Consider the following 24,441-nt stretch of genomic DNA (forward strand, 5'->3'; position numbering starts at 1 on the left):
GAAATCTCAAATAATCTGACCTGGAAAAATGGAATTATTTTATTCAAAGATAACGAAAGAGAATAGACTAACGCACCATAAATTAGGAATTACGTTCCCAAACGTTCCCAAACATTCTCTTTGAGAAAAATTTGACTGAAAATCCATAGTATATGTAACGTAAATTATTAGATTTTCAGTAAAATTTTTAAAAAAGGAAGTTTCAGAATGCAATCTTAGAGCCTTAGCAGAATGGTTGACTTGTTTTTTTAAGGCAATGCTTTTAGATTTTTGTGAGTAACATACAATACTGTCTTGCATCTCAAGTCTTTAACATATGTGAACTTGCCAATTTTTTTGCAGGAAATAAATGTACATATGTAAAAACATGACATTTTAATGTGTGGCTACTAACAATAGATGAATATTTCATAAATGTTTTTAACATAATATATTTAACTCTCATTTAGTTCATTCATAACTTCAGGTTATATTCATTTATTAAAATAAATTTCAACTCTGACTGTCATTACATATTTATAAGAGTTAAATGTATTAAATGGGAATTAAATGTTTATAAAATATTTATTTATTATTAATTGTATAGCAAAATTGTTACTTTTGTCTTCATATGCATGGGTTTATTTCTTGCAAATTCCGATATTTCGAATATATGTTGAAGACTCAAGATACCAGATAGTATTGTGAATTACTTAAAACAAAGACTTAAGGCACAAAACATTGTCTTGAAATTACAAAGTCAGTCATTCTGTTAACGCCCTAAAAGACGGAAAATAATGTTAAATATGAAAAATAAGTAATCTTAAATATAAAATATATACTCAATATTTATTCTCATTGTTAACGTTTTCTCTTCTCATGGTACAGGACCTAACACAAAGAGGATCTTAACCACACTGATTTTTTCCGAGAAAGGAACATCTTTATCGCGATAATTTGCTTACCAAACCATGTTGCGTTATCATGAATAAATTTTCTTGTCATCCGACGTTATCTCTTTGTGTCTCTGTACTTCGTAAGAATGCGCTTTCTATAAAATCAAACTTGAAAAATTGAGGACTAAAAAGTTTTTATATCGCTGCTTCGGGCGCCATGATGCATTCTGCTACGACGCGAAGATGCTTCGCGACGATAATGGCTTGTTCATGCAGTGAGCCAGTCGATTATTCCTGTTATAATTCGACTGTGGTTGGTTAATTTCTTACGGATTGCCACATGAGTTAACAGTTACAGCCTGTACAAACGAGCCATAAGTATAAAGTTGCATCGACGCGGTGTTACCTGCGTGTTACCTCTTAGTTGCATCTCTCGCGTAAAAAAAATCGCGCGTTTTTGTACCAGAAGCGATCACGTCGCGATTGTATCACTTATAATCAGTTGAAATTCTGAAGTATTTTCTGAAAACACTGGAATCGCGTTCGACAAATCGTCGGCGGAGCAACAGGAGTGTCACGACTCATACGACACCGTTTGTGAGAGACTAATTTGAGGTTACAACTATCGATTTTCAAGCAACTAATGTCCCGCAATTCTCTTAGATACCTGAGTTCACTGGTATGACATGTGAGGAACGACAGATGAATGTAGAACCAACGAAGAAGAAGACGATGCAAATTACTTCCAGCACAGTCAACGTCGCGCGACAGTTTGAAACGTTTTGGAAGTTTCAACTGCGGTCTACAGGTAGCGTTCACGTGCGGGAAGTGGTATTTCGATTCGACTGTTGGTAACTACAAATGGCGCGAAACATTCAAAACAAAAGACCTCTTTCACCGACGAGGTACTAGAAAAGACCGTCGGCCTTACGGGCTTTAGCGACACGGAGAAATCTGACCGTACATTTTTATATTTTACCTTTTTCTTATTCCTATATTCGAACCCTTTGTGTTCACAACCTTGCTTTAATTCTTAAGCCGTAAGAAATTGACCAATCACAATTGATTATTTTTTAAATAATATACTGTGGTCAATTTATTACGGCTTAAAGATTAAAGCAAGGGATTACTGTTATCTTACTTACATCGTTTTGTCTTTTTTTACGTCTGTCAATACGATTTCGGCACAATGCTCCGTCAAGTACTATATGTCGATGGTGTATCCTTACGAAAAAACCTTCAATTTTGGGTGTAAACACCCAAAAACTGAGGATAAACACCTAAATTTGAGTGTTAACACCCAAAATTAAGGATTTTTTTGTATTTTTTTTCGTAAAGATAGTCACACGGACAGACAGAAGCGCTTTGTGTGAGAAACAGTCAGTATCGTCATCGTTCTTCAATTACCTTCGGGCCCTTCCGGGCCTTTTGACCATGTCGAAAATTTACCCAGGGTCGACACTCTTTAGGAGTATCTCGTCGGTGCTTCTTCTTAGCTGTTCTATGTGGCAATTCATTTTCTTCTTCCTTCCTTCCTACAAAAACCTTACACACACGCACGCACGCACGCACAGGAGGTGTTGATCGTAAAGTATCTACATTTTTACCAGTTACAGTGATTGGGCAAGAAAAAGTGCTAGATGTAATTAATCAATTTTTAAACGACAACAAAATGCAACAATAAAAATTCCGAAAACATTCTTTTTCGTAGGAAAATCAAAATCATTTTCATTTTTTAAAGTAGAGTCATATCTTTCTTAATCCATAGTATTGTAAAGAGAATTCAAACAAGCTCAATGGCTTGGTTTACATCGTGCACTTGATACGCGTACTAAATAGTAACTTTCTATTAGATAATCTTAATATCGACGATATATATAAACAACGATATATTAAGCTGGTATAATACTTATCAATAAAACATATTGTATTGATTGAATACGTTGCCGTTGATATGCATTGTTGATATTAAGATTATCTAATAGAAAGTTACTATTTAGTACACGTATCAAGTGCACGATGTAAATCAGGCCAATAGATGATTCATAATGTGATTGTATAGTGATTCATAATGTGATTAAAAATGGATTACATTTTGAACATGTCCTGAGTACTAAATGTTATTCATTGGATTGTACTCCAAACATTATCATATCTTCCATATTTTTTATTGCTAAATGTTAGTAGAAATAAAATTATAAGTTACTACTGAATTTGTTTAATCCTGCGTACAATATTATAGTTAAAAAAGTCTCAATTTAAAAAAATGGAAATAATTTTGATCTTTTTTACAAAAAAATGTTTCCAAAAAATTTATATTATTGCATCTTATTGCCGCTTAAAAACTGATTAATTGCACCTAGAACTTTTTCTTGTCTAATCATTGTAACTGATAAAATAATAAAACCATTAAGATGAGTATATATGTGTATATATGTAATATATATTTAATGAATGTATATATGTATATATATATATATTTTGTCTTAAATTAAGTGAATATAATACAATTAAAATAATTAGTTATAAAGAATGGGTCTCAAATGGAAACTTGAATGGATAAGAGGCTATTCACTTTTCAATCGATTTTTCTTCATAATTGTTTCATTTTCTTAATTTTAGTACTTTCAATATTTATACAATATATATTTAAAGATATTCAATATATTTCAGATATTTTTATAATTATAGTGTATACCACAAAATAATTAACATATTAAAAAAAATACATAAGATTAAATTCATTTACAATACACGAGATTAAACATTAAAATTAACTTGCGAAATAATTCTTGACAGCACGTTGAACTAAAAAATTCATTGTAATATTTTAGAAGGAACTGACAAAGACCAGTTATTGCGATAAAATACTTACGATGAAATTAGTAGCGTGGGATATATTCAGCACAAAAATTGATGCTATGCTATTTCGTGTTTGAGCATCGACTATCAGAGATCGTATCAAGTCGCAGTTAATCGTTCGTAGCGGTGCTCAGATTTCGCAGATTACAGTTGTCTGGCTTTATCGCGTATTAGATATCATAATCGATATTATTATATATAGTACGATGTAGTATGCACACGTTGGAGCAATATACTTAATTTTATAACATTAAAAATACACTTTTAAAATATTGAATCATTAAAAATTGGTTTATTTGAAACATCTCTGTAATGAATTTCTGTATCTATAGGTCACTATAATTTGTAGTTTATCTAATATATTGTTAAAAAATATATTAATTTCTTTATAATAGAACAAAATTTCCAAAACAAAACAAATATAAAGCGTTGAACAATCTTTACATTTACAAAGTTGTATATATATAAAAGATCCATGTACTTTCTCTCTTAAATTGAACCTATATATACATAGGCGTAAGTTAACTGTAATATCAATCATTATCAGAACATCATTGCAAGATACTATGCAATATTTCTTTCGGTACTTGCATTGTTTGATCGTCGACAAGAACGATATCGAATTTCTCCATGAACATGTCTAAGCTAGCTTCCACCTGATAACAAAAGAATTCAGCAATTACATTATAATATTCTAATATATCCTACACTATTATAATATTCTAATATATCCTACACTATTATAATATTCTAATATATCTTACACTCAATACTATTAGTGTCTTATCACTAGATCGAGTTATTAAAAACCAGGCATAATCATTTCTAAAAATATACATTCATTATGACTGTTGATTAATCGAGAAAGCAGCAACAATGTTTCAAAACAGCTGACTTTGAGAGCTTGAATAAGTTTTATTTGCAATGATGAGTCAATGATACAATACAGTAAGAATATATTAAAAAAAAAAGATAAAATAATTCATCCAGCAGAATAAGCTGCTGTGCAATTGTAAGATTTGTGAATTTGCTTAGATTTAGCAAAGCCATATAAGAACATACATGAATTAGATTACTACAAAAGTTTACAACAGTTATAAAGCAACTTTTTCTATTGAATGCAGATATTAATATATGAACAATGTAGTTAATTAACAGTCGTTAATTAACGATGAACTTTGTAAATGTATAGATTGCTCAACGCTTTACATTTGTTTTGTTTTAGAAAATTTGTTTTATTATAAAGAAATTAATATATTTTTTAACAATATATTAGACAAACTATAAATTATAGTGACTTATAGATACAGAAATGATGATTAATTAACATAGTTATGATGAAAAAAATCTAGAAACGAATACGCCTGATTAAATATTTTGGTAACTCTCAAGTTAGCGAATGATAGAAATGTGGCATAAAGAATGTAAAATAGTCATGAAATACCCACGTGCTCATAAAGAAATCCTATTTTCAACACTGTCTTGGTGTCTCCCATTCCTTCTACCATGTCGGCGTCGCCAATCGTATCGCCCATCAATAATACATTTTGCTTTTCTCCGAGCATCTCCAAATAATCTTTCTTAAGCGCACACTTATTCTTGTTGTACGCGTGAATGATCACGTCGTTCTTAAATCCATCCAAGTGACTTCCGTTATATTTGAGAAAGTTGGAGATTATTTTTACATTATCGTAGAGAGCATTGTGGTACCTCAACACAGCTTCCACCATATCGCCCAAGCCGGCGCTAAACACTACAATCGGCACGTGTGCATTGTGCAACTTTTCAAATATCTCTTCAGTGCCGTCGCGTAAGATTCCGTCATACGACTGCGCTATTTTCTGTATCTCGTTAAAGTCAAACTCGATGCCTTTGAGCAAGTTTTGCGCAGCTGACATCCAATCACGCATAGCGTTTGCTTTCTCATCCAGAGACAGATCCGGATCTATCTCCATGGGCCTGTATTTCGCGTACAAACGCTTAGCCTCCTCTGTGTATCTTGTTGGTAATTGCTTGCTATTCCGGAACATGCCTAAATTCAGATCTTAATATTACCAAAAGTTTCATATGTGTTGTTTGTAAGATAAAAATAAGATAAAAGTTTGTAAGATAAAAGTAAGATAAAAGACCAATGGACACGTATCTAATCCTGGATATTCTTATTGTTCTGGTCTTTAAATATGAATATATATTTAAACTTTCAACACAAAATATATACACACATATTAAATATATACATAAATATATCCGGGAAAAAAAGATTATATATAATTATTTATAAATATATATGATTATATATAAATTTTGTCCATATATGATCATATTTAATTATATATATCCATATATAAAACGAAAATTGTCAAATGAAAACAGGAAAATATAATTTGATTCGATTAAACGTCGATATCATGGGCTATCATTACATAAGCATAAACATATCATAAACATAAGCATTTACTTCAATTATATCTTCATAATAATATACTTTTCAATGTCAACATATATAATTATATATAACCATGTATGGACAAAATTCATATATAAACTTTTTTTCTCGGGTATGTAAAACACAGAATGTTGAAAGATTAAGTATAATTTGCATTTAAAGATCAAAACAATGACAATGTCCAGAATGAGATATATGTCTGGGCATCTTTACCTTATATCTACGATACATTGTGCCAGTACATAATAGATCTGTTTTTTTCTAGCTAAACTTTTTTGCACTTTTTGCTTTTAAAATGAAACAGGCACCTAACTGAGTGTTGAAGATGAGAGGAACAAAGTTCCAGTACAGCATCAGTGCAGTTAAAAACAAAACAGGCCTAACAGCATTCTGTTTAGACTTGATACTCACCGAAACTACTAAGTACATGCGTTCCATTTATATGTTGCTTGGTCAAAGTCAGATCAAAATCCGTAACTATCTGCACAAAAAATAATAGATTGGAAATTAAAAAACAAGGCCTATAAGAGTTTAAGCACAAGTGTTCTACTGCTATACAGACTAACCAGAGTGTTAGTGAAAGTCTTCTATACGATGACGGAGGAAATTTATTAATTAAACATACAAAAAGTCACCAAACGCGTTTCGGTCTAATTCGCAGACCCTCTTCAGTGGTGAAATAAAATTGTCATAAGAGAGATAAAACATTGGTCAGTTGTCAGAACAATCCAAAAAATAGATTAAAGAAAAATCGTCGCAGTCGGAAAACAAAGTACACGCAAGTAAGTAAATTATTTAGGCCTCAAGAATCCTCAGAAACAAAACGACCTATGTTGGAATGAGTTCATGTAAGTAGCCCGGTCGCGACTTCCGTCGTTTACAGATCGTTCACTTAGTAGAGTGCCGCGGTGGTGGTGTCCAAATTCCAAAATAACAACAAGAATAACAGAAAAGAAAAATCAAGGCAAACAGAAAGTTACCCAGTTGTCTCAGAGGAAATATAAATTTTCAAGGATAAAACCGATATCGTTAAGCCTACAAATGCCGGCAGCGGTACAAATACTGTGTTTATATTTAGATCGTGGAAAAGTACACAATTAAGTAAAAATATGATGATAAGCAAGAGACAAAAAACTTGCACGCACCCGAACAACTATATTATAACTATTATCAAGATTTTCAATGTCAGTTTGCGAATTGAGGCCTTGTTTTTACAATTTAATAAAAATCATTTCAACCAATCTTTTAAAATAAAGCCGTTCTTTGTGTAACTTTTACATCATCCCAATAGAACTCGTGATTGCTAATAATGTGATGTTCTTGGACAGCTGAAGAATTCGATGTTAAATCTTTGGGTAATCGTGTATGTTCGGAAATGCTCCAGGAAGCAAGGTGACGTCTAAAGACATCACCTTGCTACCTGGGGCGTGTAGAAAGTCTCCTGCTTGTTTGGTCAATGACTTTATGATTATAACGCTATTATAATGTCATTATTTATTATCATAAAGTTTGTCCCATTGTCTGAAATTCTCATATTATCAGGGAGATAACAAGGAAGGCTGTCCTTGTGCACACGAATTATCCCCGACAGTTTGTTAATAATAGAAAACGAAAGCGTAGTAATATTTTTTAAAATATTGCCAAGTCTCTCTGAAATCTTTCCCAACAAGGGGATGTGAAAGTGTTTAGAGGATGGTGTCAGCCCAAATAGCGCAGAGAATTAAAAAAGAATTCAGTCGTATATCGCCAATTCTAAGTTCATTTTCAGATGTAAAAAGAATTCTTCAGAGTTCAGTTCAGTGAAAATTCTTCGAATGTGCTATCTGGGACGAAAGCACGATCAACAACCTCTGTCCATTCGCTCTGCTCCTGGACTTTTTTAAATTTCTGATTTGTTCTTCCAAAGAGTTCTTCTTGTATTAATAATAGATTGACAAAAAACAGGACAAATACTAGCAGAAAGAGGAACTCTTTATGTGAACAGAGAACACGTGTACCTGCAAATTGTTCGCGCCACCCTGCAGCATCGCGTTGATCCTCTTTAAGAGCCCGACCTCGTCTTTAATGAAAACATGCTTCAACCTCAAAGCGGGAAACTGCAACAAAGAATGTATTTCCGAATGTCATCCGAAAAGAAAGCCACGAGAGCTGTAATCACTCACGTCGTCGATCGTGATCTCGTTGTTCATTGTCGTCGGCGGCAGCGTGAAGAAACGCAGCGGTGCTCCGCAGTTCAACTGTAAACCACCTCGTATTCCGAATCGGCCTCTCAAACCACTCTGCCGTCGCACCGACGCGCTGAACATCTAATCAGCCAACTGCGAACGAGTGCGCATGTCACGTGTGCCAGGTGTGCACACGTGCCGGTTGTACAGGGCGTCCAATAAATTGTGATGTTATACTGGGTTGTGGCAGAATCTTACGTTTTTCTGTAATAATTTAATCGTTATGAAATAATCGTTCTAATTGTATCGTTGCGGTTAATGAGAAAAGCGATATTTCTGTCTAAAGTTTCTCCGTCATATTTTTATATTAGTTAGCATAACAGGTTTTTCAGTGAATTTGGATCCGGCTTGTTACATTTTTTTTTTAGCATACGAATCATTTTACCATGACAGCTCATGAAACTTGTGAATATAAATGTGAAGGTTTATAAATAAGACATGAGACAGTATATAAAGTTATAAAAATTCTCTCTATATTAGCATAAAACAGTCAGTAACACATTAAATGTAACATTTCCAATATAATGTTAATACATTAATACACAAAATGAATACATTGTGTGATTTAATTAAATTGTATCTTGTATAAATTGTATTTGTTATAAATTTTATCTTGCATATTCGTTAAGAACTTAATTTAACTTGTACATATGATTTCTAGAATATAGGATTTATACAATTATTTATAAAATTTAGAATTAGAATTTATACAATATATAATATTTATATCTAAGTAACTCAGATAACAGTACATCCTGAGGTTATCCTACTTAGGATGTCCTGGACATCTGTAGAATAATTCTGACAATATATGTTTTTGTCTGAGTAGAAATAACATTTGTACAAATAATGAAAATTAACTCTCTCTTTTGCTTGTAATATTATGAATATATAAAAAATCATTAAAGAATTTAGGTCATAAAACAAAGATAAATAGATAGAACTTGTTTTTTGTCTCACTTGATATGCCATCAGTAGTCTTTACAATCTTTACATAAGTATGATAATCTATAGGTTTAAATGAAAATGACACATTTGTAATGTTATCTGTAGTGCAGTATTTAGTGATGGAAGCTCAGTATTCCAATAAACAATTTAAAACTTTGGCCATTGGATGATTTGAATGAAACTTTTTCGAATCCAAATCTACAATATACATATATGTAACCATTGCTAAGCACAAATCATTATATAAGCTATTTGTAATTTAAGATTAGACTGTATACTTCTCTTAAAAGAACAAATTATATTCACGAGGATCTGATCTTTGTTTACTGAAATATTTAAGTTGAAAAGACAAAAATGTTGCAATATATCAGTACACTTCTGAATTACATTAATATGTGGAGCTTATAATAGAGATAAATAAACTGCATATTTATATATTAAGATCTAATTTTTAACATCATGCACATTCGATAAAATTGTATCATTCATTCATTTTTTTTACACTAATCTAATTGTACTATGACAAATATTTGTAGCCATTATCAAGAAATTGATATTCTTGCTAATCATGAGTTATTTTGAATTTAAATTGCATAAAAGTTTTTGGTAGTGCAGGAACTAAACAATTTATCTTAAATATTTCTACTAAAAAATTTGTCTGAGACAAATATATCATACTTATAGATTTAAATAAAACTATCGCTGCTACTAATATAGAATCTACAAGAATTTCAAAGATCATACAAATTGCACAAAATTTATCTTGTTATGATGCATTTTAATACAATCATGTACACTAATTCTGTCTAATGTAACCATACATTCAGCTACTAAATATTTCTCTAATAGTTAAGAAACATACTTTCTTACATGCTTATACAGTTAACAGTATGACTCAATTGATATTTTAAAAGAATAAAAGAAATAAGTAAAAAATTAGTGATAATATCTCCTTATAAGAATTTATGACACAGAATTAATGCAATTTGATTGTACCTTTATTTAAGTTCTGTAAGTTGGAGGTTATATAGAATTCCCAAAAATTCATATTCCTTCAGGTGAGATATCCAAATTGATGTAGGATTATCCCAGATTGTCAATATCACTAATTATAAGAACATGTAAAGGTCATAAAAATTATTGAGTCTTAAGTGCATTAGTATACTTATGACTAAGTTTTTATCACTATCTATGGTTTCAATCCATCAGTGTCATGCATTAATAACGATATCTAAAGTGACATTCTAAAAATATATTAACTATTTAAGTAACTGTCAAAACTTATACAGCTAAAATTATGTTTGCAGCGTAATAAAATATATTATGATAAAAACATATCACATACTATCAGCTTCAGCTCATTACAACACTTCAATAGACTGTGTTAATGACAAAAGATCAAGTTTCCTAAGATAATCTTTTACACTTTTTCTTGTACTCTTCATCTGTAAAAAATGTATTTAGTCCTCTAGCAGTTCTGTACAATCACTTTCACATAGCTGAAATGAGTTACGTTATACATGAATTATTTTTATATCATTTTCGCAATCGCGAAGTTGAACCGAATCGCCCTGGCAATGATTAAAGCCAGTTTTCATGAACTATTATTCGGCTGGAAAGAAACTGTATAGAATACTTTATGTAAAAACGCCAAGATACTGTTTACACATTCGTCATGTTAAATAATATAATTATTCAGATAATTCGGATATCTTTTAACCTCAACTCCGGCGAATCTGTCGTTCCGAGAGTCCAATACGAATTAGTATTACATTCGCTGAAACTTTCACACGCACATTCTTATTTCTGTCGTTCCCGTCATTATCTTCGTCATCAAAATCAACTTTGTCATTGATATCGTCATCGATTTCCCCTCGTCTTCGTTTTTTTCGTCATTGTCATCACTTTTTTCTTTATTTTTATAATCGTTATCATTTGTGTTTTCGTCCCTGATATTTTCTCTTTTGTTCGGCCTTCGTTTTTTTTTTCATAAGTAACATACTTGATCTTACGTTATTCTTCTCTTTAAATAGTCTTCATTTAAATCCCACAATTTGAGAGAACAATTGTCATAAATATTTTCACTCGATGAAATTTGCTCATATTTTTTGTATTTTATATAACCTTATCTTATACTTTTCCATCTAAGATGTGTTTACTATTTACAAAAATCAGACTTTAACTATATGTTTCGAGTGCTTTAAGAAAAGTTAATGATCGATATGCTTTGAAATAAATGTTTGTTTCTTTAGATAACGTAATAAACTGCACGTTTTATTTAATATGTATTTTCACAAACTATATTGCGTAATTAATTTATTCTCCCAACACACTTCTCAGTAAATTAATTTAAGGATTTTAAGTCCGCCTTTTTATATTTTTCTATCAAAGATTTAAAATAATTTTTAAATTGAAATTTTAAGTAATTATATAGAATAATTATGTATATAATATTTATTACATAGAATGATTATATAGATTTGTTAATAAATAATTTCACTTCTAAAATATACCTGTCTGAATCTTCAGGACTGTCTACTGTTTGCTGTAGTAAACTTCTATACCGAATCATGTCAACTTGTTTTTAGGTTGCGTTTTAAAACGTTTTTTTTGAGAAAATTTTACTCGATATTCGATATTTATTCGATAATATATGTAACGTGAACTATAAGTATTGAGTAAAATTTTCCTCAAAAAGAACTTTTTGGAATGCAATTTTAATTGCTTATGATAATAACAAGATCGATAGTTTAGGCCCTATTCTTGTGATATTTAGATGTGAAACAAACATATGATTTTCGTTCTCTAAGCGAACCAATAATAAAGAATATAAAGTTTGTATTAAAACCTTAAAAAAATACAGCTATATCGAAAATGTAGAGGATCTCCTTTTCAGAGGATCATTTTATCTTAATAAAATCACAATATGTTTTATTCGTTGCTCCAATTTTGTGCTTTACAAACAAATTGCAGCTTTGTACACAAAAGATCGAGATGATTATGACTGCGTTCCGAAATTCACTGTTAAATACTGAAATTCTACGGTATATAACATAACCTATAGATTTCCAATAATAGTGAATTGTGAAACGCAGCCTAAAAGTGTGCACATGTGTATTTCTTTTATCTATCTCTCAGATAAACAAACGAGAACAGAAAGATAATTGGACAGCAACGAAGATAAATCGACGACTGAGAATTCACCCTTAATGTTCGTCAGTATATCCAACATAAGCTTTAAAAGTCCTATTTAAATTGACCTATGAACCCACGTAATATTTTACATGCACGCACGTACGCACATATATATATACACACACATATATGTAGAAAAATCGAAGAATCACACCCGATGTAGAGAACATTACATCATTGTGTAATTCAACGGTCTCTGTGGCACGTGATTTATCGAATGAGTTTCTCGACGAATACAATTACAGCCCAGCGAACGCATCTGGACAAGCCTTAACGCAAAAGAAAGAAAGAGCCGATCGCGGGCGGCACGCACGCGCATCTAATCTCGCTGGAATGACGTCATCGGCAAAGTTCGGCCGCAAGGTGGGGATTCTTAGCGCCGCGCGAGATCGGAGGGGTTGCGAAGCGAGAGGGATGCGGGGGTCGCGCGACACGTGTGTGGATGTGTCAGGCGCACGCCGGTGTGTGCGTGCGTGTGCATGCACGATTCCTACGGCAGTGGCCGTGGCAGGCGCCGTTGTGTGTGCTCGTGCGGACCGTGGAGTGGCCAGCGGCGGCTAGAGTGTGTCAGTCGGTTGGCGAGTCGCGGCGCTGCTTCCCGACGCGTATGTGACTTTGCGGTGGCGGCGGCGGTGCCCGCGATAGATAGAGCGATAGCGCGAGTGGGTTCGCTGTGGTAAGACGAGGGTAGAAGTGGTGCAGTGCTGGTGGTGGTGACGACGACGACGGCGACGGCGGCGATACCTCATCCACGTCGGCGGTCAAGCCTGCTGCTGCTGAACGCGCGCTCTGCTGTGTGGTCCATGTGCTCTGACTGCTGACTAAAATGCTTATTAAGGAATTGTAAGTGTTGGCGGCAGCGTAACGAGACGGCAAGGGCCGGGAGAGAGGCAGGGGGGCTGTCGTGTCGGGTGCGCGCTACGGCGGATGCCCGAATTTCGTGGGCTCACGTAGCCTGCCAGCGCAGCGAAATTCAAAACCGATCGACGGGGTGCGATGATTACTAATCTTTAACGGCGGCTGCCATTGGAGGGGGGGTGTAGAAAGAAGACGGAGAGAGAGAAAGACAGAGAATGTGTGTGTGCATGCGTGGGTATTGAGAGAGAGAGAAAGAGAGAGAGAATGAGGCCGACAGACGGAAGAGGGATGGTGGCCCTCTCATCCCTTACCGCCTGATTTTAGAGGTCTGCTCGTTTCAGCTGCACTTTCTGTACCTGATCTCTTTTCTCTTTCCCACCTGCGGCCCAAACGCTCCGTTTTACACGCGAGGAGTGCACGAAAGTGCAGCTGACGGTCGGACAGCTCGGCTCCTTTCGATTTCTTCGGCGCCGGCTACGGATCCTCATGAACGATACGAGTCGTGATCTGTCGAGTCTGGCGTCTCATCGATCGCCTTTGATTTTTCACTCAATCGAGATCGCTCGTTAGAGCGTTTACGCGCGGCGACAACGTGTACTCCCCCCGGTAGTTCGATGCGGAAACGTGACTCAAGGCCGCGGTTGCCTTGCCGTGATCTTAACTTGCTTGTTCCCTCATTCGGTGCTCGATGCATCATTATGCCGACGTAATTTGTTATTTGTTTGTTACAGCCGTGTCACTCTGCCGCTCACAGTGGAAGAGGTACGTGCGTGATCCGTCGTAAAGATCTTGCTCCTCATATAATGACCCAGTTCGCGATATTCGCCTGAGAATGTTAGAATGCAAAAAACTGACCACTGGGACTAGCCTCTTAACAACACTCTACAATCAAGGAAATCTGCCAATCATCTAATTGCCATCTGTACAACATGTTCATTTTTGTACAGAGCTGTCTCCAGCAAATGGAGCTTTTTTGTCGTACAATTGCTCTGACAAGCTCTATTGTTACCTGTCATTGTAGATTGTTTCCACCTCTTGTACCGTTGATTCTGTTTACTTGTCTCGTGGAACATGAGAAGGATTACTTCTCTAATGATAAGATTATTATGTGTAGATTTAATACTTCATTTAGATGTAACTATATGTTTTGTTCTTTTCTTCTCTATACTTTGGTATATTAAATTACAGTAATAAACATACACATATATGTGAAAGGAAAGATGATTGGACACATTTGCCTCGCAATATATGCATTTAGTACTCGCGACATCATTATGTAATACTTGTTTATATGTCCAGTAAAAGAAAAACTTGTTTATTACTCATACTTGTTTATTATTCATATATTTTATTTCCTTTTTTACCGTATAGTATCAAGTCGCTCAACTGTACTCTGTAGCGGAGGCTAGCAAAAATAACACAGGTGGTGGAGAAGGCATTGAGGTTTTAAAGAATGAACCGTTTACGGATTACCCACTGCTCGGTGGGAAGTACTCGTCAGGTCAATATACATACAAGATTTATCACTTAGCTAGTAAAGTGCCTGCTTTCATTCGCATTTTACTGCCGAAAAACTCGCTGGAGATACACGAAGAGGCTTGGAACGCTTATCCCTATTGTAAAACAGTTATTACTGTAAGTTATTGTTGCGATACGTACATGAGAAATATATCAATACATTTGCTCTCAAAACAACTTATGACCTTTTTCTTAGTGTAAGTTGAAAGGCAGTCCAGTGATAGAACCTCTGCGAATGAATTAAGGAGCTTATTCATTGAAACCAAAATGCTCAAAATTATATGAAAATTTAACGTAATATTTATATCGTGATGAGGCATATTCGTAGTTAAAGTTTCATGTGATATATCTACACTGTTCAGGAAAAATTTAATACTGAACATCGTGATTTTGCACATATAATCTTGCAGTTGAAGCAATATAAAAGATTATTATTCCAGTAACTTTACAAAAAGTCATATCATGCAATTAAGAAACTTAGTATTATAAATGCGACATATTAAGAATAGAAGTTTAGGAATAGAAGAAAGAATAGTATTCACCACACTGTGCAATGGTCGATTGTAGGTCAGAAAACTGCTATTTTCTCAGTATCGTGAAATTAGTTTCAAATTAACACTTATTTAGATAGTGAAATAAACACGTCAAAACATAATTTTTTTCGATAAACAGTCATTTTATGAGTAGCTCTTTTGAAGCGTCATTGAAAATACCTGAATAAATTTTTTAAAAACAAGTTCGCTCTTTGGACCATCGACTGTGTCCTCAGAAAACTGCTACTTTTTGCTACTTTTTGCTGTCTTAATATCGTGAAATTAGTTTTAAATTAACACTTATTTAAATAATAAACACGTTATGAAATAAACACATAAAAACGTAATTTTGTTCGATAAACAATAATTTTACTAGTAGCTCTTTTGAAATATCATTGTGAAAAAAAAAAAAAATATATATATATATAATAAACTTTTTAAAAACAAGTTCCCTCTTTGGACTGTATCCTCAACTGTACAAAAAAAGTGTTGAAGTTGTTTTGAAACCGAGATAAATCATGCACATATATACATATCAATTTGTAAATGTTATTTTTATTTTTCACAGAACCCAGGTTATATGAAGGATAACTTTGTGATCATGATAGAGTCATTTCATATTGGTGACGTCGGCAATCAACATAATGTAAGTACAGCATGATTCCAGTTAGTACAATCGATTTATAATGCGTTTCTTTCTTCTTGATAGGTTCACGAGCTGCCGCCAGATAAGCTCAAGATTAGAGAGATTGTGCATATAGATATCGCGAACGATCCGATTGCCAGCGCTGATTACAAGGAGGATGAGGATCCGACCAAGTTTAAGTCACAGAAGACTGGTCGAGGTCCTCTCATAGGCAAGGAGTGGAAGAATAGCGTTCAGCCTGTCATGACGTGCTACAAGCTAGTCACTTGTGAATTTAGATGGTTCGGTCTGCAGACCCGCGTCGAGGGCTTCATCCAGAAGGCGGAGAGGCGTCTGTTCACTAATTTTCATAGACAAGTTTTCTGCTGGACAGATCGTTGGTATGGTCTAACCATGGAGGATATTAGAGCAATCGAAGACAATACTAAAGAGGAACTAGACAGGGTGAGAGACTTCTCTTTGCTTCCGACAGAATCCTTCACTTTGAGGTGATCGTCTATATCCGATGATTCTGCTTTGCGCGCGAAACACTGTAAATTTATTCGCCAAGGATCACTAATCTCCATGTACTAAAATGTTTTTATATGTTTAATTGCAGCAAAGACATCAAGGAGAAGTGCGGGGTATGCGCGCTGATGATTGAGGCTTTGATAGCTTCTATAACGAACGGTTAAATCAATTCTCTTATACATGTCAACACAAATACATACGCATACCTACAGATATACACCCTGTTACGCTCTGTCATAGACGATTCCACAGGATTCGAACGATTTCCGGCGTTTACGTGTCTAGATTCAGTGTCTACTACAAATTACTTACAATTTTAATTTATTTTACATTTACAAGCGTTTTAGATAAATGTATCTACAGTCAAAGATTGTCATTATAACGTAGTTATTACTGTAAAAGAAGGGAGGGAGGAAATGTGCAAAAAAGAAAACCAGCTGTCTGGTTCTTGTTCAATGCATAATTATGAAAGAGAGAATTTGGTTTTCGCGAAAACCGTATATAGATGGAGAGTTGCGATTACTTAACGGCATTGTAGTTCGATAAAAAACTAGGTATCGAGGTTCATTAATGAGCAACAAGATGCTTGCTACAAAGTACATAAAAGGAAAAAAAAGTGGGAAGGAATATGTGATTTAACATTGCAAGTTTGATCGTAGTTAAATAGTTAAAAGAATCCACAGTTTAATATATTATTAATGTACAATTGAGAAAATCTCTAAATGTTGCATATTAACGGTCCGTGTCTCGGGGTATTATTATTTCGGCCGGAAGAGTGATCGTGTATTTTCAGATGACATTTCGAGAATATTTTTCTCAAACTCACGAGCGTACGACCCGGAAGTGATTGAAGTCGGAAACGAGTATTAACGGTCTCGTGTGTGTGTGTGTCTACAGTTACTTGGTAAGATTTCCGATATTCTCCAACCATGAAGCAAGATATAATCGCGATAGATTCTAATTTACAACGACCTTACGTTTGCTCCGACTGTCAACGACGAATGCGAGACGCTTTATGTGTTTAATCTCCCAAAACAAAAATTAGGACCAAACTGATGGATTTTTTAATTATACATATTGCGACGGTTGAGAACGGCAGAACATTAACAATATCAAATTATTTCATGAGAATGGGGGAGACGATGTATTCTATGTAAAATGCTCACACACTGATATACATACACACACACACACACACACACACACACACACACACACACACACACACACATACATATATATATATATGTAGAAGCAAAGTTTAGGCTATTTCAATATTGGTGACAGCGGGTGAACGGCGGAAGGGTGCGTTATTGTATATAAAAATAAGGCATACAAATGAAATTCAAATTTAAATGGCATGTATGTAATGTTTCTTTGCATTCCACTGGATCTCTGAGTACAACCGAGCAAGTATTTCGGAACGCTGTTCTTCGAGCCGATCGCAATTATCCTCGTGTTAGCAGTCGCTCGCTCGCTCGCTCTCTCTCACTCCCACTCTTTCCTGTTACGTTATGTCGTGTATCGATATACACAAGACAAATGTTTACGTAGCGGACTTGTTTCCGTCAAACGAGCGCAGAACTGCTGTACACGCGAATTATCTCCCAGAATGTATTTAAAAAAAAAAAGAAAAAATAATTTACTGCCGAATGCAGTCCCAGGTGCGCGCGCAATTGGGACAACATTTTTCAATGGGTTTGGATAATGTGCGATCGCAGCAGCGTTCTCTCTCGTATAGCGATATATACATATTTTAACGTATAGAAGCTCGAAGTATATAATTAATGACCGAGTTCGAAAGAGAGTAACAACAATAAAGTATATAATTTAACTGTCATCTGCACAAAGAGAACGTATGTATTGTCTGTGTTATGTTGAAGAGAAATAGGTAGTCTAAGGTAGCTTTATCTCTTCGTTTCACCGTCTTCGACGGTGATTAGTCACGTGAGTGCACACTAATACTATTTGTATTCGATGTATCGGATACACACCAGGGGAGAGAGATGAAAGGGAGAACTGGATGTATTTAGTCGCGGTTTTCTCGACGGAAGAGGCCCGATTAAAGGCGGCACGTGCCGCCGCCGGGACAAATGTGACTTCTAATGGATTCGCCTTCATTCCACACCGCATCGCCCGCCACTGCAGAGCGCGTCTCGTTTTAGACATGAGTTACACTGTGTGCGCGGGATCTATATACCTGTTATCCTGTACGATTGATAGTTACTTAAATAGATAAGCTCTAGCCGTTCCTCCGATACAATACGATACGAGCAGGTAGAGGAGAGTCACGGGTAGAAAGAGAAAAAGAGACAAGTCTCGAGATATATATATATAAATATATACAGGGTGTAAAAAAAGCATTCCACACTTATAGGGCAGATAGTATAGTTATTATATTGAGTAAACAGTGTCTATTAAACATGGGTCGAAAAGTCAATTTTTTCAGAATTATAAATATTTTTGATTTTAGTAACGCAAGTTATATATTTGTGTGCAATAAACGAACGAGTGTCTTACCACTGTGATATTTACAAGAATTGTTCCTCGCGTCTCCCTTCCGAAAGATGGATTGGACGAAGTGGACCGGTTACATACCTCTTCGATCTTCTGACTTAAATCTATTGGATTTCTTTTTATGGGAATACATGAAAAGTTTAGTTTATTCTTCACCCACAAATAATATACAAGAATTAGATCGACGAATTCGAGATGCAATTAATCAGATTCGAAGATCAAAAACTTTTGAAAGAACTCAGAATTTTGTAATTCAAAGATGCCAAGTGTGTGTAGAAATGAAAGGAGGACATGTAGAACATTTATTGCAAACAATGTAATAATAAAATGATGTGGTAAAATACTTGTTCGTTTATTGACCGCGCGTGATCAATGAAAGTACACAAATAACGCGTTCAAGATTGAAAAAATGTTTACAACTCTGAAAAGATTGACTTTTCGATCCATGTTTAAGGCTCCTGGCCCCTCGCATTGTTTCTTTTTAATGACGTCAGTAGCGAAAAAATGCATGCTAAAAATTTTTGCGAAATACATTGAAATAAAAATATATATCTATAAAGTAACACTTGCAATCGATTAAACAAATTTGTAAGATATTCCGTGCACTCCCCTTTTGCTCTAACAATCAATAATTTATTGCAAATTAATCTGAATAGAAATAGGCGAAGAAATAGGTTAAGAAGATGAATTGTATGTCATGTTAATTTACGACAAATTATTGATTGTTAGAGCAAAAGGAGAGTGCATGGAATATCTTACAATTTGTTTAATCGATTGCAAGTGTCATTTTATGGATATATATTTTTATTTTAACGTATTTTGCAAAAATTTTTAGCATGCATTTTCTTGCTTCTGACGTCATAAAAAAGAGATAGACAATGCAGGATAAACAATGCAGGAGGCCAGGAGTCTTAATAGACACATTTTACTCATTATAATAATGAGTGCTATCTACAATGTAAGTTTAAAATACTCTTCTTTTAACATCCTGTATATATATAAATCGCTGCCAAAGGGCTAATAGAGTGAAATACCGTTGTGTATGTGTATATATGTATATATGCACGTGTATATGCGTTTCTCTTCTTTTCTGCATACATACGTATATACATACGTGTATGTGTATGTGTGTGCGCGCGCGCGTATGTGTATGTCTCTCGATCAGTCACGTATTAGTCAAGAGTTAATAAAACTAGAAGAGCCACATGTAGCATACATGAGATTTATTTTGACTTCTCTCTAGTATATAAAGTATATAAAGATAATACAAAAATATGAAGATATATTCAAGTATATATATCCTTGTATATATATATACACACGATAAAAAAAATATATATATATTTACAAGTATTAACTAGATGAACGATGCATATGCAAAATATATTTTACTAGGACATAAAAAAAAAACACGCAGATACCAATGATTATCTCACACGAGTCGTGCTATCTCTCAATTGAGGCTGTATTCTTTGATGAGATTCCCGGCGATCACTAGCTTCTGTATCTCTGACGTGCCCTCGTAGATCTCTGTAATGCGCGCGTCTCTGTAATGACGTTCTGCTGGCATGTCTGACACGTATCCCATCCCTCCCAGAATCTGTATGCACTGATGCGCGCAGAACGTGGCAGTTTCCGACGCGGACAGTTTGGCCATAGCGGCTTCCTAGGAGGAATGCAAATTAGCTTGATCATTTTCTCTTTAGAGAAAATTCTCGTTTGGAAGTTTGGAAGTGTCAAAAAGGGAAAATAGAAAATCCTCGTTAAATGCCTGAACAAAAACCAAGTCGATGTAGTTTACTTTATTTGTGGGACCGATTAATTCTTGGAAATTAGATAATTTTATTTTTTACTTTATTTCATTTGATTACTTTATTTATCCGTGGAACCGATTAATTCTTGGAAACTAGATAATTTCATTTTTTATTTTATTTGACAAAAGCACGATTTTTATAGTAGCCTAATATTTGTGAATTCATCGTGATAAGATAAACGTCGTATCCAGTAGGATAAGTAAGGAACGCGCTCGATAAGATAAATATAAATTGAATACCGTACCCGAGGGAGGGAAAGGGAGAGAACAATTATTAATTATCGCTATTCATTTTTCCAAACGTACCTTCGTGAACGGTTTGCCGGCGTCCTTCAGTTGAGCCGCTCGCCACGTTAAGAGCCTCGAGCTTTCCACCTTCAGAGCCATGTCGGCGATTTTCTGCTGAATCGTCTGCAATTTAATGATCGGCGCGCCGAAGGCTTGACGCTTAGCCGCGTAATCCATCGCACAATCCAGAGACGCCTGAGCTATGCCTAAAGCTTGCCCGGCGATGCCTATTCTGCCAGCGTCTGCGAGGACATAGTTATACAGAGCGATTATATTATGGTCCTAACAGTAAATATTTCGCATTATATGGCTGATACGAATTGCTGTGCGAAATAATACTAGTTTTTTCGATTCATGGTTTTTCGGCATTAAAAAAATCGGCACTAATCTTAATTGTTACATTGAAATAACTTCGAAATTGAAGTGTGAAACGGTTTACACATCGATTAACTGTTTGAATCACATGAAATGGTACTTTGTTACAGTTGTATGTCTTATTATATACGTAATTGTACAAGGTATCTGACACAAAGAGTCCCATACCTCGTGTACAAGTAGATAAGGTGAAACTGAACTCAAGTTGACTGACATTGTTTCATATATATAAATAAGAATATACAGGTTGTCTGACAATTACTGACACATCTGTTGTGTGCAAGTAGAAAAATCAAACTGAACATGAAACTCCTTTACTATTTCGCAAACATTAAAATCATGTAAAATTTTGAGTTGTTAATTAAAGAAGACTGGCAAATGATCACGCGCGATACACCGAATGAGTTATGATAGCGACTTCTGCAGCAATGTGTTTGTAAATAAAGTCAAACTGAACAAGAGAAATTCCATACCATTTTGCAAATAACCACGTAGATATTTTAGTTATTATTTTTTTGAGCGCGCGATAATGCATGTGTTCTGTAATTAACAATTAAAAATCTACGTAGTAGATTTATAAAATGATAAAGGACTTTTTTGTTTCACCTAATTTACAAGCATAAGACTGCAGGCGTCGCTACCACAACTTATTTGCCGTATCATGCGTGATCATTTGCCAATCTTCTTTGCTTAATAATTCAAAATTTTATATAATCGTTTGCAAGATGATAGAGGGACTTTGTGTTCAGTTTGACCTAATTTTTTGACACTAATATGACATCAATTTTTTGGCCTAATTCACATGTACACGAGGTGGACATATAGGTTTGTGTCAAACAGCCTGTATATTATTGTAACCTGTAAATTGTAATTGTAAACAGAGTACCATTTAGCGCGGCCCAAATGGTTACTTAAATCATGTAAAGATTACTTGTATCGACTTCAGAACCGAGCATCATTTCACACAGTCCTATTCCCTTGTAGAAATTTAATACTGATAAGTGATAATTTGGCCAGTGATAATTACTGTCGTTCAATAATTTTATTACTCGTACGAGTAATAAAATTACTATTTATTACTGGCCAATTTATCACAGCCAGTGATACTTTTCTATAAAGGTTGCAAACCTAAAGTCATCATTGCGATCTTAAATCCCATTCCTGGTTCACCCAAAATGTGATCCCTTGTCACTTCGCAATCCTCAAAGATCAAGGAGCACGTGCTGCTGCCCCGTATGCCCAATTTGTCCTCCTTTTTGCCCAGAGACAGGCCAGCTGTTGGACTGTCCACTATAAAGGCGCTTATACCTTTGTGCTTTTTGGCCTTGTCGGTTGTTGCGAAGAGCACTATTGCTCTAGCTTCAAACGCATTTGTAATCCATGACTTGGTGCCATTAATTGTAAAAATATCACCATTTATCTTTGCCACAGTAGATGCAGCACCTGCGTCAGATCCATTGCCTGGCTCACTGAGAGCGAAACAACCAATCTTTTCACCATTCAGATAAGGCACTATATATTTTTCCTTTTGCTTATTATTTCCAAAGTAATTTATTGGGCCCAAGTAGAGTGAATTGTGTACGCTCATTATAACTCCTGTGGCTGCACATCCTCTGGATATTTCCTCCATGGCAATGGCATACGCTAAATAATCCAGACCTGGACCACCTAACGCTTCAGGTACACACAGACTCATGAGACCGAGTTCACCCATCTTCTTCACTTGCTCCTTTGGAAACAGATGTTTCTTATCAATTTCTGCTGCAATAGGCTTTAATTCTCCTTCAGCAAAATCCCTGTAATCGCGTTATTGTAGTAGAGCAAATAACAAAGTTACTTATGAATTTATTTATTTATCTATGAGTTATATAATGGACAACAAGAGTTATATATTCATATCTTACAAATTGTTTGATAATACAACTTAAAAAACTTGTGCTTATTTCACTTGATAAGTGTACAAGTTATATAAGCCAATTTTTGTCGGAGTTATAAAGTTTTGTGTCTAGATAATAAAGCTGTAATAATAAAATATTACCTGCATGTCTTGTAAAGCATTTGATGTGTATCCGGTAACAATGAAAGTGAAGCAATGTGTCGGCTAACATTGTATACGCTCTTAGAGCATATATTGTGAGCGTTTACTGTGAACAATAATAAAGCAATAAGAATTCACAATTATAATCTCTGATAACATCACGAATAATTTCATAATAATTCATCACGGCAGATTCACTGTAATTCCTAAAAGAAAAAATAATTGACACTCACCAAATAATCTTAAGTATTGCATTGCCATTATATCGGCAATTGATGTTCAATTTGTGATAATAATACAAACGTCAGTGAATCATTTTCACGATCAACAGTTTGGCGCCATCTACGTAGACAGAAGTGTAGATGTTATATACATGGTGCTCCTGAAATTCTGCTACAGCCGGTACAGAGTGAATCTCTCTCTCTTTCACATAAAATCAAATTAAAAATGTTGGATTTAAATTTCTTTTTTACATCAGACTTCGTTTTCCAAAAAATTGATCTCAAAGATTATGTAATCAACAATATCTTGTTATCCTAATTTAGAGTAATCATTGATAGTTCTCGGGTATTCAGTGTGGACTAACAATTAATAATTATGATAAATGTTCTAATAATTGAACTAATAAGAAAGTACAATCAGTTTTACATTTTTATTACTAAATAATTAATTGAATTGCTAACAAAACAAACGTTTATATAAAAGTTTGGCACATTACCCGGGAAAAAAAAGATTATATATAATTATATATAAATATATATGATTATATATGATTATATATGAATTTTGTCCAT

General features: G+C 34.5%; 4 protein-coding genes across 13 annotated transcripts in view; 1 reads left to right on the plus strand and 3 right to left on the minus strand.

Moving 5' to 3' along the window:
* The window catches only part of LOC116845069 (intracellular protein transport protein USO1-like), a 29,350-nt gene extending 28,351 nt beyond the window's left edge, over positions 1–999 (minus strand). For all 5 annotated transcript variants that reach the window (XM_032817345.1, XM_032817348.1, XM_032817344.1 and 2 more), the window contains exon 1: positions 945–999. In XM_032817345.1, the coding sequence (XP_032673236.1) occupies positions 945–984 (40 nt within the window). In that variant the 5' untranslated portion in view covers positions 985–999. The remainder of the gene's footprint in view (positions 1–944) is intronic.
* Positions 1,000–3,519: 2,520 nt separating this feature from the next.
* LOC116845081 (7-methylguanosine phosphate-specific 5'-nucleotidase) lies at positions 3,520–12,112 on the minus strand. Of its 6 annotated transcripts, none has more exons than XM_032817368.1 (8): positions 11,077–11,742; positions 10,702–10,855; positions 10,353–10,461; positions 8,346–8,612; positions 8,181–8,279; positions 6,595–6,664; positions 5,186–5,769; positions 3,520–4,393 (listed from the first exon to the last, which is right to left on the minus strand). In XM_032817368.1, exons 4-8 carry the CDS (start codon positions 8,487–8,489, stop codon positions 4,289–4,291), a joined length of 1,002 nt encoding a protein of 333 aa, XP_032673259.1. In that variant the 5' UTR covers positions 8,490–8,612; positions 10,353–10,461; positions 10,702–10,855; positions 11,077–11,742; the 3' UTR covers positions 3,520–4,288. The 6 variants fall into 6 exon arrangements, with proteins under 6 accessions (XP_032673259.1, XP_032673261.1, XP_032673262.1 ...); XM_032817370.1 differs by having other exon boundaries at positions 10,702–10,801; positions 11,077–11,094; XM_032817371.1 differs by lacking the exon at positions 10,353–10,461 and having other exon boundaries at positions 10,702–10,801; positions 11,077–11,093.
* Positions 12,113–13,037: 925 nt separating this feature from the next.
* LOC116845082 (phosphatidylinositol transfer protein alpha isoform) lies at positions 13,038–18,247 on the plus strand. The gene is made up of 6 exons (XM_032817374.1): positions 13,038–13,394; positions 14,141–14,171; positions 14,781–15,044; positions 16,029–16,106; positions 16,170–16,550; positions 16,705–18,247. Exons 1-6 carry the CDS (start codon positions 13,378–13,380, stop codon positions 16,747–16,749), a joined length of 816 nt encoding a protein of 271 aa, XP_032673265.1. The 5' UTR covers positions 13,038–13,377; the 3' UTR covers positions 16,750–18,247.
* A 2,094-nt stretch (positions 18,248–20,341) lies between these two features.
* LOC116845133 (short-chain specific acyl-CoA dehydrogenase, mitochondrial) lies at positions 20,342–24,028 on the minus strand. Its single transcript, XM_032817489.1, has 5 exons — positions 23,881–24,028; positions 23,648–23,753; positions 22,738–23,405; positions 21,253–21,476; positions 20,342–20,799 (listed from the first exon to the last, which is right to left on the minus strand). The coding sequence occupies exons 1-5, from the start codon at positions 23,906–23,908 to the stop codon at positions 20,587–20,589; spliced, it is 1,239 nt and encodes a 412-aa protein (XP_032673380.1). The 5' UTR covers positions 23,909–24,028; the 3' UTR covers positions 20,342–20,586.
* Positions 24,029–24,441: the final 413 nt, after the last annotated feature.

This window comes from Odontomachus brunneus, unplaced genomic scaffold (genome assembly GCF_010583005.1).
Source record: "Odontomachus brunneus isolate Ranch 3 - 2012 unplaced genomic scaffold, Obru_v1 Obru_scaffold_049, whole genome shotgun sequence".
Lineage (NCBI taxonomy): Eukaryota > Metazoa > Arthropoda > Insecta > Hymenoptera > Formicidae > Odontomachus > Odontomachus brunneus.

Bases quoted from the DNA above. Each gene is read 5' to 3' on its own strand.
- LOC116845082 (XM_032817374.1), top strand. The intron at 15,045-16,028 runs GTAAGTTATTGT...TATTTTTCACAG, and splicing joins ATTGTAAAACAGTTATTACT to AACCCAGGTTATATGAAGGA. The intron at 16,551-16,704 runs GTGAGAGACTTC...GTTTAATTGCAG, and splicing joins CTAAAGAGGAACTAGACAGG to CAAAGACATCAAGGAGAAGT.
- LOC116845081 (XM_032817372.1), bottom strand. From the start codon at position 8,489: ATGTTCAGCGCGTCGGTGCGACGGCAGAGTGGTTTGAGAGGCCGATTC. The intron at 6,665-8,180 runs GTACACGTGTTC...TTTTTTGTGCAG, and splicing joins GTGGCGCGAACAATTTGCAG to ATAGTTACGGATTTTGATCT. The intron at 5,770-6,594 runs GTGAGTATCAAG...ATCTGAATTTAG, and splicing joins GCATGTACTTAGTAGTTTCG to GCATGTTCCGGAATAGCAAG.
- LOC116845133 (XM_032817489.1), bottom strand. From the start codon at position 23,908: ATGGCAATGCAATACTTAAGATTATTTG. The intron at 23,406-23,647 runs GTAATATTTTAT...ACGCGATTACAG, and splicing joins ATGCTTTACAAGACATGCAG to GGATTTTGCTGAAGGAGAAT. The intron at 21,477-22,737 runs GTTTGCAACCTT...ATGTCCTCGCAG, and splicing joins GATCGCAATGATGACTTTAG to ACGCTGGCAGAATAGGCATC.